Below are 18,536 nucleotides of genomic sequence, written 5' to 3' on the forward strand. Positions count from 1 at the left end.
TGACGAATACTTGCTATGTGCATAGCTTCGCTATCTAAATCTAAATGACAGGATTATGAACCCTTTTTATCTGCTACTTAAAAACCAGTCTCGCCTCGTGTTGCAAGGAACAATCGGATGTCCTTGGTTTACTGAACTGCAATACATCATACTGCATAATCACATGTTTTTTCTTTTTTTCTCGACCAATTACAGGTGTCAAAACTGCTTGTAACCGGGCATTCCCTTATTCCAGAATTACAATTCTTCATTCGCATGTTTGTTTCCTCTTCCCTGCCAAAAGGAGTTCTACATGGGAAAATAAAACAAGAAAATTATATTTCAAATCAAATGAAGGAAAAATATTGTTCTAACACTTATGAAACCCAGAGGCATGAAGTCGTGGCAGACATTCTTTAAGGAACAATGCCACTCCATTAGGCTTTCAACTTGAACGACATCAGTGGGAGAATGGCCTTCTGATAAGTAATCAAAACACTCCAGTAAAACCTGGACCAGAGCAATCAATCCCACAGCCAACAGTAATTTCACTTTGTTTCTGGACTGAGGCGAACTCAACTTTACACTTATCATTCAATTTACGTCAACCATGAAAAGTAACCAAACAAAAAACGATCATAATAATGTGGCCGATATGGGAAGTCTGACAAGTTAGGGTCTGATGCACTTAAGGATTACCACACTACTATATTAGGTAATTCAGGGGAAGATTTTAAACCTGTTAATGGTGGTTTGACATAGCTGCAACAATCATCCAGCTTTTGAACAAGGATGAAATTCCTGTGCAATTAACTAGCACAACAGCTGCATCACAGAGCTACACAGAAGCTTCATTAGCAGCTCGTCGACCCCATTCGCACAATGTGCCACTCAATCATGCAGGCATTCACTCACTCTTCCATCTATAACTATTTGCACGGGTACTAACATAATGCCCTAGGGTTCTGATCTGGCCACGAAACGACACAAGGCATGCTGTTATCCAAAATGCGATCAAATATAGTCGTCACTTCATCTAGACACTGAGCTCCCTAAACGGATTTGCTTTGAGAAAGAGGTGAAAATTGGAGAGGGAGAGGTTGGGTAGTTTATGGGAGGAACCCCAAAGAAATGGAGAAGTCAATGTGTGAAAGCAATGCAGCTGGAGACGGAAAGGATGTGGTACAGAAACTTGAGTACTGACTACAGTGGGCAACTTATTGCACACAATGTAGGGTGAAGAAGAAACAATGTCTGATAATCATGTTTGAGAATTCATGATATTCTAATCTTTTTTTATGGTCATACATTATACTCACCTAACTCACTTATTATCTTAAAATTGTGGGTATGGTACGGAGTCAGAGATAAAATGTTGCATGTATATGCAACAACATAATAGCCATCAAACAGTTTTACCTGTATTTCTCTACCACCCTAACTTGCTCGATGTTTCAAGAGACTTTAAACCTACCCAGTGAAATATTACCCAAACCATCATCATGTAGGTATCTGCTTCAAAGAGTAGATGTGATAAGGTAAACATGACAGACACAGACTACCAAATAAACTGACAATCCACCTTCATGCAGATCTATGCATCCTGATCTATCTTTATTCCATGAGTTTGACTGAAATCCCATTAAGTTGGTGTTGGATTGATAAGGTAAGTGACAGACAGGCAGTCTTATGATCTTCCTTCATGCAATTCAAAGCATGAGGGGTTTCCTTTTAGCAAAATGATTGAAACCCTTCCAACCTTGTACAAGTAGCTGTAATAACAGGGCATGTATGAAACATACTAACAGTGAGAGACATTAGGCTATAAGGATGATCTCTCTTTACCAATATCTATGCTTAACAGTCAACCTTTATACCGAGACTAACTGAAATACCTTCAATTACAATGGAAATACAGTGGCAAGTGTGAGACACCCTGGTCAACATACAGATGGATGATCTCCCTGGATGCAAATCTGTGCATGATGTTCTTTGAACCAAGTTAGACTGGAATCCCTTCAAACACGTAGGAGTTACGATGACAAAGAAACTGTGAGAGACAGGCTGATGGTCAGACAGTCAGGCAGAATAATAAACCATAGATTCCCAACTTGTCGATATTTGACTAAAAGATGACGCTGACTTGATAGAAGTGTAATATGAAAAGCTTGCTGATAAATATATACCCTAGCTTAATAACAGTTTGAAACTTGAGAATACAATGGACATCTTTCTTCAAGAACATTTCTACATAATAATTAGGATCTGATAAAGAAAACAGGAGCAGGATGTCTATATAAACTGTTAAAATTCTTACGTGATGATCAATCATCACCACAAATACCTTCACTGAAATAGCATAATGAACATTTCAGTTTTCTGACCCAAATTCACTTAATAAGAATCTTACCTTCTTTGTTTCTTAGAAAATGCACAGCTAGTAAAAATGGTCTCTTGAAGTGATATTATCTATGGGTTATAGCTAAAAATTTTGATCCTGATGATATGCTTTATAGTAGATAAAATCACTCATGAATTAATATTACGAAACAGAAACAAAACCCTTCAGATAGGAAAAGGGGATAATAATCTAAATTGAATTAAAACATAAAATATTTTTGCAACTCCCACAAAAGTTAGATTTTAGTGTGTTTTTGCTAAAAATTCTGCTGTTGAGTCAAACTGATTACTAGTTGAATTTTGAAATCAAGTTGAATTTTGAAATCAAGTTGAATTCTAATATCAGAGTCCACCCACGCTCCAATGCAATGGCTGTATCACAAATGGAAATTCTTAGATGTAGACAGACTGTGTCAAGATTAACCACTACAAAAACTATTAAACAAACTTTTAAAATTTCACTTAGTCTGTTAAACTCAATAATGTAACCTAAAGAATAGAATCCCTTGGTTTATGCTGCAAAGTCTAAAGAATATCTAAACTAACTTACTGATATTCATGTGTCATTATCGTTCTTCTGGCATAAAAAAAAGTTAGGCTCCCAAATGGATCTTTATTGTCCCTGAATAATGTGGGTAATAATGGCTAGCAAATTTCATGCCTTTTGTTATTTTTTTCAGGAAATGGGGAACATGAAGACTGCTTCTTGTGTTCTAGTTTCATCATTCAGTTCTTAGTCATGATTCCTTTGTGATGAAAAGCAACTCTTGTTCCTTGGAGTATATTAGCTGATCTTAATTTGTTTTCAGTGTTTTAAATATTTCTAATGATCACTTTGGTAACAAATTAGCAGATCTTGGAAACCCTTGTGTCCTACAACCATGAACCACATTGGAAACTGGGACTTTTGGAATGGGGAAATTTCAATTGAGTGAAATACAAGGATGCATTTTAAGACCCCCAATGACAGCCTACTTCTTCCAGCTGATTTCAGTAGGGTTTTTTGAATATTAAGTAAATTTTTACTTTACATGATACCTAGGTACGGTCACAACCCTATTAGTCGAATTTATCTTCCTTTACAGTGCCATGGGTTATGTTATGTGGGTGACCCCACCCGTTCATTAAATGCATACTTGAACTAAACTCATTTTCTGAAGGATATAAAGGGGGTTCCAATATCTCTAAAAAATACTTGTTTGCTAATGAAATGGAAGTTAGAACTGTAAAAATCATTCACTATGACACAAAACCATTTTCTTAAATCTTGAATTCAGTGCAATCGAGTTTTCTGTACAACATATATATAATGCTGTATAGAAACAGCAACTATGACCAGCAGCTCTCCAGTTGCTCAAAAGATGCAGTAGAGTGAGGATGCATCATTTGGCTCAGGAAAGTGCTGCCAGATGCACAATCCAAGACCAAATTTAACCTTAAATAAAATAAAAACTACTGAGGCTAGAGGGTTGCAATTTGGTATGTTTGATGATTGGAGGGTGGATGACAAAATACCAATTAGCAGCTCTCTAGCCTTAGTAATGTTTTTAGATCTGAGGGCGGACAGAATAAAGTGCGGGCAGATTGACGGACAGACAAACCTGGAACAATAGTTCTCTTTTACAGAAGACTAAAGTACCATCTAGTGAAAATCAACACTGGACCTCCTGAAGAAAGATTCATCAGATAAACTCAAGGATCCTAAAATTCTACATAAGTACCACCACCTACTATAATAAACATAAAAGGACTCATAACTGGTTAAGTAAGTAAATGTTTCACAAAACTTTCATCATTGATGAATGTCATGTCATTTTTATAAATACTGCATCTTATGGAATCAAACATAATAGATTATTATCAGCTTCATATAAACAGCTTATCTTTGAATCTGTATATTTGCAACGGTTATTAAAAAAAAAATTAACATACTTACCAGGGTGTTACGAAAAACATTGCAGTATTATTTTACAATATAGTTCCAACTCATTACATAATAATTATAGTATATATTATAGATGCATTTGGGATAAAAAATAATTAAACTTTGTCTCTGGAAACTCACCATATCCGAGATATGAATGTATACTATATGTATAATCACCATCCTCGAAAAACTTCTAAGTGTTTTTGTTTACATTAATAGGACACAGTTTGTGCTCTGATGCAAGTTTGTATTTGTTTAGAACTGCATTGTGGTTCTGATGCAAATTTTGTTCACCTTAAAATTGCATTGTGGGTAGTTACATATTGAGTCTAGGGGTTATGTGACCTGGTGAAAATCTTACAGGTGTCAGACATTTTATCTTGTCATTTTGTTCAAGTCTTTCATAGAGTGAAGATATGTCGAGATTGTGTTCGTCTTGTAACTTTATTTTTGGCAAATTCATGATTTCTATGAAAATAAAACAAAATGTATTGACTTTTTAAGACAGCATGGAGTGTTACCAGCTGAAGTACAATGTTAGAAGTGTAATAAGCAGTGTCAATTTAGAAAGGATAATCATTTTCTGATGACGACGATGACACTGTAGATGAGCCACAACCATCTTGTTCTGGATATAAGCCCACAAAACATTTGTGTCCATCCAATTAAGGTAAATCTATAATTTTCTTATAATTTTGATTTACCTACTGTAACCCCTGAGGCTAGCATGCGCAGCACATCATTACTCCTTGCCAGAACAAACAAGCTTGCCAAGAATCTTTAAAATTGCAGATAATGTGCGAAGCGTCATTCTGCCACCTTCTTATGGTTTGCAGATGTTAGGCTCCAGTACACTAGGCTACATTGCCTTCCTATGGCTTGGTAGGTATGCTAAGATTGTTTTACCTCATTTAATTCATTAATTCAAATGCCATTATGTGTCGATGGTGATTAACCCCACCCAAAAACCCGCCTTCCCAAAGGGTCCTCAACCTTGTCAGATGTTGTAAGGGTGTAGGGTAAACAACCGAGTGGACTGGCCAACTCACCGACTACCGCGGTTTTGGCCACCCTCCAAAAAGTACTTTAACATGTCCTGAGACTGGAGATGGTCATCAGTCATGAGTTGTTGGTGGTGATAGCAGGAGCTCAAGACCTCTACTCTCCTTTTGAAGTAAGCATTTTCCCCAAACTTAGAAATTAAGGCCTTATTTTAAGATTTAAACAGAGGGTAATGAAAAGTGTGACCAATGCAGTGCACACTACCCCAAACCGCCTTCGAAGTTTTTACTTACAACTCCAAATATTTCGAAGATTGACGCCATCTTGATGTTTGCGAAGTCGCTTGTGTCAACAAACTTCCCATTTCCCGTGCTAAATCCGCACACCACTTGTACCCATAGACGCTGGGGCACTTTCATCATAACAATCGTAAACCCGACCTCTAACCAGTACTTATCCAAGGGGACTACAGCATTCTTTGCGGCGTTTTACGCTCTTCAACTGTTTATCAGTGTTGTCAATCGGTATGTGTTTACCCTCCAAAATGGGTATAAGACTTACACAAAACCGGGAAATAAGTGAAATTAGCATATCTACTTGTATTATATATAGATATTACAGCAATTTTATCATTACTGCATTACTATGACAACTAGAATTCAACGAAACAGTTTGTAAATACATCAGCATATGTGTGAAGCTCCACTAGATTGACAACGATGAGTCATTTTTCGTAGCGTTGTCTGCTCGTAAGTATACATCAGAAATATTTGTAATTTTTTGGGGTTAATTTGGTTGCAAAAAAGGGATAATAGACATGAATTAAATAAACATTTTGAAGTAAAGTTAAATTAAATAATAAGTAAAGTAAACAATTAAGGGAATAAAACTTTGCACCTCATGAACAGTGTAGTCGTCTGCTGCTCGTAACTGTGTTTGTGGAGTGAGTGCTTAGGAACCATGAACAGCAACAAGGTTCAAGTGCATTTTGGAGTGAATTAAGACTAAAATGTGTATAATTACAATCAAATAAGCACTGTGGAGTTTCAGTTGTGATGGCAGTAAGGATAAAACCACCGATTACAAGGTAAAAATGAATTCAGTTCAAACCATGACCCCGGGAATAAAGAGTTTCATACTTTCACTAATATAGGCAACAAAATGTTGTTTTATTGTGCTGATTACAACTGCAATCTTGTTCAAATGAGTGCTGGGAAGGCTGGGAAAGATGGTGGCTCCGCTGCGCTAACAAACGACACCTTATGCAGTTGCTGCCATATTGGATTTCAAAACTGCCTTGAAAACATATATTACGAAGAGCTCACATGCTTATTTTATCTCGCATGGGGCTTTCATATATCACATTATGTTGAAGAAACTTCAATCTTTTGAATGGTATGCTTAAAGTTGTAATTGTATTCTTGTTTCACCAATTAAATATCGAGTGAATAAAGCCTGGCCAGCGCGATGACAATGGATTGTCGGCAGTTGTTTACCCTTTAACTCAAAAACAACTCATTTCCCCAACATATTACCATCATAATCCTTATAAAAGCATTAAAACACACATGAAAATACATAATTACTTTAGGAAAACAGAGTTGGAACTGTTGTAAAAATTTACCAATATTGCTAGTAAATACTATGGGCAGCATGTAAAATAATACGGTAGAGCTATGAGGTTGCTCCGCATCAGATATTACCTTGAAAATTGAGTTTTACTAAGGCGTTTTGGTTGCTTATCACAAATTTACTGTTATTTTTTAGTGGTTAACTGTAATTAACCTTAGAACTGATAAGTATGTTGGCAATCCTCGAATGCTATCGCGCATTGGCAGTGTTAGAGGGGAACTTTTGATAAAAAGTTAAGTTTCCTTCACTGGGGGGGTCGAGGCAGAGTAACACAGCCTACTAGATTAGGTTAGTTTAGTTCCTTTCATAACAGGTTTCCTTAGGAACATCTGGCCCCCTTATGACTTCCAGGGTGACCATCAACGACATGTATTTTACCACACAAAAAACCCCCGTTTCCAAGGGTCCCCAATAAAGATATAAAGTTAATAATCCTATTAAGAATTTTCAATTTTTTTTTTTTTGGGGGGGGTAACTGGTAAGTCACCTCCAATGTGAATTTTAAAGTGCTAAGCCAAGTTTAGCCAGCCTTGGGTATTCTAAACCTATTATTATAACATGCCCAGCTAAACCATGGGTTATTATCCAAAGTAAACTAATAATTTAATAATACGCTATGGCTAGTGGACGTATTGGTACAATCTAGGACTTACCCTACATATTCTCTTCCAAGATCGGGTCGGTCTGGCAGCAGTCTGTTGCAGAGCAGGAAGTGACAGAGTAACATAGTCCCTTTTTTCTTCTATGACACTCCCTTCGAACATTTTAAAATACGATACTATTCACACACTATCTTGCAAGCAATTAACTAAGAGTGCGACACCATACAAACTACATTTAACTTCTACCTAGTACAAACACACGAACACGAACTTGTACTGACAACAGTATCAAGAGAGTATAGACGAAGCAATGTTTTGTTTACGAATATCCTGGTATCTATTGGACACCAAAAACAAATAAGGATCCATTAACTGTCAACAAATAGATCTGGATGTTACTATCATGTGTTATTAAAGCTAGAAAGGGAGAACTGCATTTTGTGGTGTTATACAATAGACAATGTAAATTGAGTTCATGCAGAAGAGCAATTAAAATACCGTGTATAATAAAATATGATTAATGATAATATGCTTTCAACTAATCCCTAGTCATCCATTTAAAGTTGAATCCGTGATGTCTGTCTGTGCGATGAGCCTCGAGTACATCATCAATTAAACGTTCGTTCATGAGATCAGCTATAATAGCAATACCACAAAGAATAGTAGCGAATGCATTTCACTCTATTTATCAATATGGCATCAGCTTCGTCTTAAATTTTATGTAACTACTTCCCTATATAACTTTCTTATTTTATGATTTTTAACCTTAATTGTTGTCAAGACCCGCAATTGAGAGAACAATAAGGAATCCTGATTTCAGAATATTTAAGTTACTGGTTCACGAGCATTCATTTGTATCCAGCTTATGTAATGAAATATATTGCTCTGCTTTGACAATGCTGGCGCAGTGTTCCCAAGTCAACCGGTCATCTGGAGTCAGTTTATCACTACGCAGAAAATGAAATGTCCTTATGTTTCCGGGGATTTTCAAAAGAATGTCTCTATGGTTTTCTTTGACATAATCTACCAAAAACATTATTTTGCGCGTTGTTTAATTTATGAATATTAGTTTAAATAAATTTTTAAAAAGTAATAGCATTCACATGTACAATTCTTTCTCTGTGCTTCCGTAATTCACTAAGACCTGCCACAAGTTTGGTATTGCAGGTTTTACAAAAAGCACGAAGGGGATTATCTTTAACCTCTGCCAGCCACCCAATGAATTCACCTTGCTGCAAGAAGAGAGTTCACCATCAGCCATCAGGTTTTACAAACTCTCAGCTTAATTAATCCATGAAACTTTTCAATAACAGTATCACAAACAATTAACAGGTTTAGGCTACCCTTAAATCCAGTAACCATAACATGTCCAGGCCTATATAGCTATATGAATATGATACAAACTTTAGCTTACGTAATAAATTATAATTAACTCATTATAGATAGCGATCTCGTGTATATTATGGTAACGAAATCGGAATATGCTCAATTCTACAAAAAAAAAAAAAAAAAAAAAAAAAAATCTATAAAAACAAGGATAAGATGAAAACCCGATGCACTATTCTAAGTTTCTTACCTCTAACCACTCTTTTCTAGATCGCTGTTTTCTTAGAGGTAATTTTTCCCCCTTCGAAAGTTCACCTCTTTTCTGCCTTCTGTTTTTAGGAGTGCTTGTCCCAACTTCAGCCATTGTTATATTACATAAGATCTTGAGCAAAGTTGCCTAAATCAGAAAAGCGTAAGCTAGAGGTCGAGTACCTATTGTGCCAAATATACGGACATGAGCTTCGACACCAATCAGGCAATCACTGTACGAATAATCACACATGTCCGTTATAACCGCAAATGAAATATGACCACGTCAGCTTTTACTATATCTCGTCCAATACAAGTAATAGTGCGTTATTGCATTTTATGTATGTAATACAAACGTCACAATCCCGTATGATTACTTAGTACACAGAGAACTTTCCTTGTACAAGAAACGTTCAGGAATAGAATATAGATGGAGCGGAAACGGCAAAAATTGGTATTCCTGTCTGATTCTTGTTGTGTGAAATAATTTCTATTGAAGATTAAAAGGTTTTTCTGGTGTAGAGGAAGGAAGGCGAGTGACTAAAAACAAAAAATCGAAGGCATCTCTGTTGTTTACTCCAAGTAGGTGCAGAGGGGTGGAAGCAGTTTGGTTGTTCAGTTTCGGGAAAAATTGTTTTTATAAAGAGCGATTCGAAGACCGCTAGCTGCTGCGTAGAAGACGCTTTTGTAAAGATTTTAAAGTTTTCATATGCAATTGCTCTTGCATTTCTTTGTATGGTAACGGATGCTGGAAAATTCAGATGACGAAAACTCAACCCACTCTATGGCAATGGCAATTTATTCGGACCTTAAGAAGTATTCTTGATGCTCTGATATATTTTCCTTGATCAAATCTAGGACAAGTAGTATATAAAACAGACAATGTTAGATGTCTTTATATTTAAAAACAGATCCAATTGTCAGCGGGTTTGTTGGGATTAGCCGACATTGTATGGCAGGACAATAAGTTCTAATAATCTGTTGCATTTTGGCATAGAATTTCGAAGTAATTAAAAATGGAACGCTGGCTAGAACGTCATCCTAGGTAGTACAGTCGGAATAGCATTGCTAGGTAAAAGCTTCATATTCATAAGTTTGTGAAGGCATTTATACAATTAACTACTTGGATAACAGTTATCAGTAAAATACTTCTTTAAAAAGATGACCTCATTGTGGAAGTCAGACCATCTAGGAGACAGAGCAAAAGCTCTGTGGAAAGGAGTAAAAAGAGAATTGATCTTAAAATTGAAATTACAAAAGCTATAAAAATTTGTGCCCACACCTGTGAACGTCCTCTTTCTGAAAATCGACTTATAAAACCTTGAATTATTATGAGACACTTTATATCCACGGAAACAAGTTTGTTATCTTTTTCGTAATCAATTGTAGATTTTATATTCGGGTGGGCCACATTAGCATAGTGTAAAAATAAATCAGCCTTATGTTTATCTTGAAATAAGATGAAAGTGTCATCGACATAACGACAATAAAATAACGGGTGATAATCCAGAAGGCAGTTGTCCAGCAACCGCTCCTCTAACTCACACATAAAAATATTAGCCAGCACCGGGCCAAAGGGACTCCCATTGCCATGCCGTCAGCCTGTACATAAGTTTTACCATTGAAAATAAAGGCAGTGTCCTGCACCGCCAAGGTTAAAAGTTTCTAAAATTATCGTAATCAAAACCGTGAAATAGTGTTATTATCAGTAAAAATCGTATTTAAAATAATCTGTATAGTTTCTTCCATAGGAATATTCATGAATAAAGCTTCAACATTGAGGCTTACCATAAACAGGTCTGAGTCCTGACACAAAATACTTTTTTAAACTCAAGTGATTTTTTTAAAAGTAGTATAGAGCTATTCGAAGAAAATTCAGTTAACAATGGTACCATATATTTTGGCATTCCCGCTATGTATCCCGTCTGAGGCTTCCCCTTCCCCTGCTTTGGCAAATTGGCGGCCCACTACGACATCAGTCTCCTACATAATGTCCTTCCTTCACACTGTCCTGTCCTGGCTGTAGTATTTTCGTAGATGTATTATTTTCAACTTATTGCGGCTGATCAATATAACTGTATCTATGAGGAGCTTAAGTGACATTTCCAGGAAATCATTCTTCAGTACCACATGTTGAAGATAAGTGGTCATTTCTCAGCGTATTCTTCTTTGGCAGGTTTTCTCTTTTTTATGTTATTTCAAATCTCCCGCCACAGAGCCCTGTGTAACTGAAACACTGTAACTGTTCTCATTAACAATAAGGTTACGTTTCAGCATAAATGAACAAGTGACTTTTAATTTTTTTTCTTGTTAATCTGTATTAGACTTGTAATTTCATTCATATTCATAGCCCTTTTCACCATATTCTTTTTGCACTTAAAAGTGGGCTACGTGTCTCTGATGCTAACGCTCTTTCACGCATGAGCAGCATGATAATCAGTTAAATAATTAATGACAAGTCTTGAAACTGTACAAATTATCTTTGTCACTTGTTTTTCACAGATTGATCACCAATTTCTAATACGTAAATCCATACCTCCCTATAGTGTGTGTTCGCTAGTTTTTTTTTTTTTTTTTTTTTTTTTTTTTTTTTTTTTTTTTTTTTTTTTGCCTTCAAAACGAAAGAAATTGTATGCTTTTTTCGTGACCAAGGTATATAGAATGGTCTCCCTTATTCTATATACCTTGCCCGTGACCTATTTTATCATCAGAAAGTACTTAGTTTCAGAGTGCTTGAAAAAAGTTTTCTTTGTATGGTTTTTTCAAAGTCCATGTTTGAATGGGTGAATTTAATTAAATAAATTACTGAAATTCAATTAAACTTTCAGATTACGCTACTGTATATGCCTATTATAGCTCAAAGCAAAACCAGAAGTCTTGTCTGGCCAGCAGCTTTCTTCATAATGTAAGAAAATTAGATTTTTACGTGCATAAATTACACGAACTTCAGTTTGAAAGACTTGTTTTATGTCTCATGTGCAAAGTATTGTTTTCAAAAGTTTATGCAAAAATCTGAATCCTTTTCATCATGAGCTCAAAATCATAAATTGTATTATGTGGGTTCTTTAGGGGTCACTGTTCCCTTTGAAAGTGTTCGCAGAAGAAAATTGAGAGTAAAAGTGAGGAAGAGTAAGTTTATTTGGGGTAAAATAAAACCAAGATTACAAAACAATGAATCTTAGTGTGATGGGAGTAGTGAATTCGCCTAAGTAGTTCATAGCATTTATGCTGGATGAAGGTAAGATGGAAGAAGAGTCGACTTACCAAACAGGTTAGGCAAAGGAGCTAGCAGCTTGTATGCAAAGAACTGGGATACATGGAGTGTCTATGGAACCCATTAGAATGTAGTATATTAAATTACTTTTGTCCCAACCATCCCCTGTGGAAGTGAAGTTCGGATGTTGAATGCAAATGAATCAAAAAGGATGGAAGCCACTGAGATGAATTGTTTGTGCAGTAGCCTTTTATGACCACTTTTTATTTGTTTATTTCATTTCATTTTTTTAAATTGAACATTGTGGAGAGGTTTAGATGTGGCAAAAAGGTTCACTTAAGGAACATGATAGATTAAGGATTTTAGGATGTTGTAGTCCTCTGAAAAGAATGGAGAGGAAATGTGTTTATGGAAAGAATATTCATCTTGGAAGTATTGGAAGGAAGGAGCAGAGGAAAACCTAGAGAGAGAGAGTGTGTGAGTGAGAGTGGTAATGGAAAGGAGGGACTTCTATATCCAGGAATCGGGACATGCAAGTTAGTCATTAACGTTTCAGTTTTTGTTAAGGTCCCGGAATGCTATTGATGAACCTTCATGTGCAATGTATAAAACAGCTAATAGTATAGAAGCCTCCTGCAAACGGAACTCATCCATGATTCAGAAATAGGATTAGGATGTTCCAAGATGGACATATAAAGAGACGAGAGGAAGACCATGCACCCGATAAGGAAAAGGATGGAGATGGGTCTACCAGGTGGGAGAAAGTCAGGTTGACCAAAATTGCGATGGATTGACTGTGTGAAGAGAGATATGAGGGAGTTGAGATTGAGCGAGGAGGATGCACTGGACCGAAGGAGATGGAAGAATGTGGGGAAGAACCAACCATTACAGTGACCCCAAAAAGGGACAAGCTTGTAGAAAAAGATGTTCCAAGATGTTCCCGCAGCAGCCCTTGTTAGCACTGATAGCTATGGCTTATATATATATATATATATATATATATATATATATATATATATATATGTGTGTGTGTGTGTGTGTGTGTGTGTGTGTGGTGTGTGTGTCTGTGTGTGTGTTTAGCTACCTTTATTAAGAATCTAGCAGTTTCTTTAATTTGGGTTTCTGGTTTCTAGTCCCTTCACCTTGATGCTTTTAATGATCACACCCTGAAGTTTTGTGCAGTCAAACATTTGCACTTGTTTTTCTTGTTCTTTGTACAATTCACAGTTCATGTCTTCTTTCCTTCATTTATAGTTGCATTTTGTACCATCATATTATGAAGTCCGACCATCATTACCAGTAGGTACTGATAAGTTTGTACATAATCCATCCCTATAAGACTGTCTCTCTTTCTACCCATCCTCCCAGAGACCTTTACTTGATTATTATTTTCTTTAATAATCCTATATTATATTTCAATTTAAGTTTTTGTGTCGTAAACTATTTTCCATACACAATAACTTTGTACTTTCCAGTTTCCACACATATCACACTTTCTCAACAGTCTTTGTAAGGTGTTCGTCCTCATTTTGGTCTTCCGTACCTACCTCTTTCACTAACATTTTCTTGTGTAATGGCATGGTGTAATGGAACATAATTTATTCTTTATAATGAGATTTTGTCTTTACAAGCCATAAAATGTGCCGACTAAAGACCGCCGTTTTATTCTTCAAGGTTTAAAATAAAGAGAAGAAGAAAGGGGAAGCCGGATGTTTGGTGTTTACGTTCTGAGTTTGAAGTAAACAGTGTTGTTTTGAATGTGTTAAATTGAGTATACCTAAGTGACATATTAAAACTGGCTTATTTTAGTTCATCATCAATCTAAGAAATTTTGCAGAGAAGGGATTGGCATCTCAGTTCACCTCTAGGTAGGTATATTGTGTGAAATTAAAAAGGGTAGACTTAAACACTGAAGGCCAGCTTGAAGTGTACTAGCTAGCTACCTAGGTAGTAGGTATACCTATACTACTAGCCTAGCTAGTAGTACCCACTACCTAGACGACACCTAGCTACCTAGCCTAGTACCTAGCCTATTAACCTACCTACCCTCCTAGCTTATAGTATGTAGCCTAGGCTATTGCTCTTAGTCTTGACGGTGCTGTGTCGCTCACCAAACCCATGGTGAGTGGAATACTAGGCTATAGTGTATCGGCCGTAGGTAGGTAGTAGAGACCAAGCTAATTTAAGGTTAATCTAGAGCCTAACTTACCCTAGGGTAAACAACCGAATGGACTAACAGTAAACTGGGAGAAGATATACTACTAAGGGATAGCCCTTAAAATTAAGAATGTTCTTAACCTGGAAAGCGATGGATGTCGAAGCTAAGTAGCACGGCTAGGGTAAACAACTGCAGACGATCCATCGTCATCGAGTGGCTCGGCCTTATTCACTTGATATTTAATTGGTGAAACAAGAATAGCCTAGTACAATTACATCTGTAAGCATACCATTCAAAAGATTGAAGTTTTGTCAACATAGGGTAAACAACTGCGTGGCCTGGATCAACTCACTGACGATCACAGCATGCCACCCTCCGAAAAAGTACTTATAATGCATCCTGACACAGGAGATGGGCATCAGTCGCGACTTGTTGTTGGTGAGAGACGGAGCTAAAGACCTCTACTCTCCTTTCGAAGTAAGTATTTTCTCCAAAGTTAGAAATTAAGGCCAAATTTAAAGCATTAAATAGAGGGTAGTGAAAAGGGTGTCCAACGCAGTGCAAATCTCACCAAAACGCTTTCAAAATTTTTACTCACGCTTGAATATCTTTGAAGATTGACGCCATCACGCTTGTGTCAACAAACTTCCCATTTCCTGTGATAAATCTGCACACCACTTGTACCCATAGACGCATGGGCACTTTCATTACAACAATCGGAACACGGTTCCTAACCACGACGTTTTTAAGGAAACTACTCTTTTGGTAGAAGACGACGACGAAGCGTGTACTAAGATAATTATTTAAATAAATACATAGTAAAACTTCAATATTTTACATATTTATGATTATTAATTTGAAAATATTTGTTTTTGAAAAAGTAAGTCGATTTTGGCTCAAATTTAAGTAATTATTTTTCGGAATTAGAACGTTTTTTTAAGTCCTGTATTATGTCACGACATCTTGACTTTCATACCTATTGTAAATGAATTGCTATACTCAACTTTCTTGCAGAACAGTTTACCAGTTATTCATGCAGATTGTTATCAGCTATTCATGTAATTGTTATAATCGTAATGCGCATATATATCTTTATTATTTACTTTTTGGATATATGAAGATGTTTTACTGCCGGATTACCGCCGTAGTGTGACGCAATCGCTTGCAGTCCCTGGGCTTCTGTCTGTTTTCGCACTATAAGAAATTATGGGGCCGAATTTGCAATGACCAGAAGGTCGTTAAAAGGGGAAAGTTAGCATTGAGAGGCATATGTTTTGAGTGAGAAAAATAGAAATTTATACAATAGCTAGCTTGTAAAAAATACTTGATTACAAAAAACTTGATTGACAACTAAGCAGCATACCTACTATGGGTTTCAGAGACAGTGCAAGCACGTTTTTTGGCAATATTTCTGTAACAAACACTCGTATGAGAAAGAGATTTTGCCATAGTGCATTACACCCAGTGCCGTAATTTATAAGGTTATCGTGAATCACTAATCGTAAAGAATAACGACACTTGTCCTTGTACCAAGAGACAAAAACTTCATTATGCAGAAATGCATACGAACACGCGTGAAAAGCTCCACCTACTCTCTCCCCCCCCCTCCACCGCCACCCCTGTCCTTCCTTCCTTCGCCTTCCTTTCTCTCTCTCTCTCTGTTGCCATTCGGTATGTGTTCACCCTCCAAACTGGGTATAAGACTATATACAAAATGTGGAAATTGGTGAAATTAGGCTATGTATTGGAAGTATATATACATAAATATTAAAGCAATTTTATCATTATTGCATTACTATGACAACTAGAATTCATGGAAAGAGTTTATAATAATGCATCGGCGTATGTGTGAAGCTCCACTAATATGGCAACGGGAGGCATTGCGGTTAGAAGTCCAGTCATTACTGTGTCTCCCGTACAGGTTGTACCGCCCGAGGATGATGGCCTCCTGAAGGAGGTGTTGTCCCGCTTCTACCTTCAGGGCCCTCCGTTGGCCGAGGTGTTTTCCGCTGCACTCTGCTCAGTGAGTGAGGCTCACCCCGCTACGGTGAGCGTGGTCTCGGAGCAGGGTGCTCCATCCGCGTCACCCGGAGGTGGCCGTTGGTACGTCATCCATCTTGTCTGAGCTCCCTTTCAACTCCCCCGAGGGGTTTGGCTGCCACAGGAAGCAGCGAGAGCCGATGGAGTTGTCGGAGTTCCAGTCCTGGTCTTGGTCCAGCACCCCTCGTACCCTGTTCAGCTCGCATCTGAGGGAGGACGAGTTTCAGGGCTGGGGGCTGCCCCCACTCCTTCCTGTGATGTTGGAGCCCAGTCCAAGCGCCAGTCCCTCTCCTCCCGGACTGAGAGCAATAAGAGGAAGGGCAAGAGGAGGCCCCTCTCTCCCAAGGATTATTCCTCCTCGGAGTCTTCAGACTCGGACAGGATGGAGCAAAGCGAAGGTGACGTGCCGGGAGGAGTTGAGCGTGCTCTTCCTCCCCCTTCCCCTCCCCAGGCTGCTACCCCTGCTTTCCCCGTCATAGCCGGGCCCACAGGGGTTGGAGTGGGAGCGACAGCCGTTGTGACGGGTCTCACCATCACGGACTCCACCGCTCCCTGACCGGTTGGTCACCGCGGAGGGTCCCTGAGTTCGTGGCTCCCATGACAGTCCCACAAGCAGGGTGCTCCGCTCCACCAGTGGTTGTTCCCCTTGAGGTCTCAGTGGATCCTACCCCGGTACCAGTGGGCCCCTTGGCAGCCCCTCGTGCCGGGCAGACTCCTCTCCCTTGGCGTCCCTCAACCTCCTTCTGCTTCTGCCCCACCGAGGAGGCAGAGCTGTTTGCCCTCTTTTGTCGGGATCAGGGCACAAGCCTGAGCTGGTGGGAGTCCCATGACAGACCTGTGGGTTTGGCCCGAGGCTCCTTTCCTAGATTAGAACCCTTTCCCATCAGCGGCCCCCTGTCAGAGCCGACAGCCATCACCGACCTTCCCCCTCCGCCCGTGTTGGCCCACGCTTGCCCCCTAGAGGACGGTGAAGACATGGCGCTTGTCCAGGACGAGCTCTGGAGCACCTTGGATAAGCAGGGCAGCACAGATAAGCGGTTGACATTAAGGTGAGTCCTGGCTCTCATTAGGGCCAAGAACCATTTGGCAGAGCCCACACCCCCTCCTAACGCCAAGAGGTCCGGAGCTGTGGACTACTTCTTGGGGGGCCCAAAGGAGGCCAAGCCTCCTTTTGAGTCTTCCCCTGGCTGGGAACATGTCCCAGGCCCTGGCCCATAAAGTCCCACTGGTCCCTCAAACTACTCTGGCAGTCCAAAGCTGTCTACCAGGCCAAATGGACTGTGTTTGGGAACTGGTGTAGGGGAAGAGATCTCAAGCCTCTGCAGGCCAAGATTCCCCACTTAGCAGAATTCCTGGTACACCTGAGACTTGACAGAGGCCTCTCGATAGCAGCCATGAAGGGGGTCAGGGCTGCCCTAGGCCAAGTCTCCTTCCAGAAAGGTTTGGATTAGAGAATTCCAGGCACATTTTGATCGTAAAAAGGAGCTTGGAACAGTCTTGCCCCCCCCAGTGCCTTGAAGGCACTGCAGTGGGATGTTATTAGGGGGCCGGATTCCCTGAAGAAGCCCCTCTTTCGAACCCCTCAAGGACATCCTAGAGAGGGAGCTGATGCCGAAAAGGGTCTTCCTGCTGGCGTTGGCTTCCACCAAGAGAATAGGGGAGCGCATTGCCGATCTTATGAGGTTTTCCCATGCGAAGGGTGGAAAGATCTCACCTTTCAGTATGTACCCTCCTTTGTGGCTAAGACTCAGAACCCCTCGATCATAGATGACAGGGTAGTAGAGTTCTCAATCCTGGCTGTAGAGAGATCAGATGAGCCTCAGGACCTGCTCTTGTGTCCGGTCCGAGCTGTGAGGAAGTACCTCAGTAGGACAACCCGGTTCAGGCTAGCCATTAGGAACCTGTTTGTGACCACTGGCCGTGAGAAGAAGGTGGTCTCGAAGAACACCATCTCCTTCTGGTTAAGGGAAACGTTCATGAGAGCCTACAAAGGAGCGGGTATGCCTC

At 39.0% G+C, this 18,536-nt stretch overlaps 2 protein-coding genes across 4 annotated transcripts in view; one reads left to right on the top strand and one right to left on the bottom strand.

Moving 5' to 3' along the window:
• LOC135219666 (endoplasmic reticulum mannosyl-oligosaccharide 1,2-alpha-mannosidase-like) overlaps positions 1–9,355 on the bottom strand; it is a 222,109-nt gene extending 212,754 nt beyond the window's left edge. The window contains exon 1 of one of the 2 annotated variants that reach the window (XM_064256613.1): positions 9,119–9,355. In XM_064256613.1, the coding sequence (XP_064112683.1) occupies positions 9,119–9,232 (114 nt within the window). In that variant the 5' untranslated portion in view covers positions 9,233–9,355. Of the gene's footprint in view, positions 1–7,593; positions 7,848–9,118 lie in introns of those variants that run through there. The other variant, XM_064256614.1, reaches the window with a different exon arrangement.
• A 245-nt stretch (positions 9,356–9,600) lies between these two features.
• LOC135219669 (m7GpppX diphosphatase-like) overlaps positions 9,601–18,536 on the top strand; it is a 203,685-nt gene continuing 194,749 nt past the window's right edge. Inside the window, exon 1 of one of the 2 annotated variants that reach the window (XM_064256619.1) lies at positions 9,601–9,699. The gene's annotated coding sequence lies outside the window, so the exon portion shown is untranslated. Of the gene's footprint in view, positions 9,700–13,954; positions 14,200–18,536 lie in introns of those variants that run through there. The other variant, XM_064256618.1, reaches the window with a different exon arrangement.

Source organism: Macrobrachium nipponense, chromosome 1 (assembly GCF_015104395.2).
Source record: "Macrobrachium nipponense isolate FS-2020 chromosome 1, ASM1510439v2, whole genome shotgun sequence".
In the NCBI taxonomy this organism is placed as follows: domain Eukaryota; kingdom Metazoa; phylum Arthropoda; class Malacostraca; order Decapoda; family Palaemonidae; genus Macrobrachium; species Macrobrachium nipponense.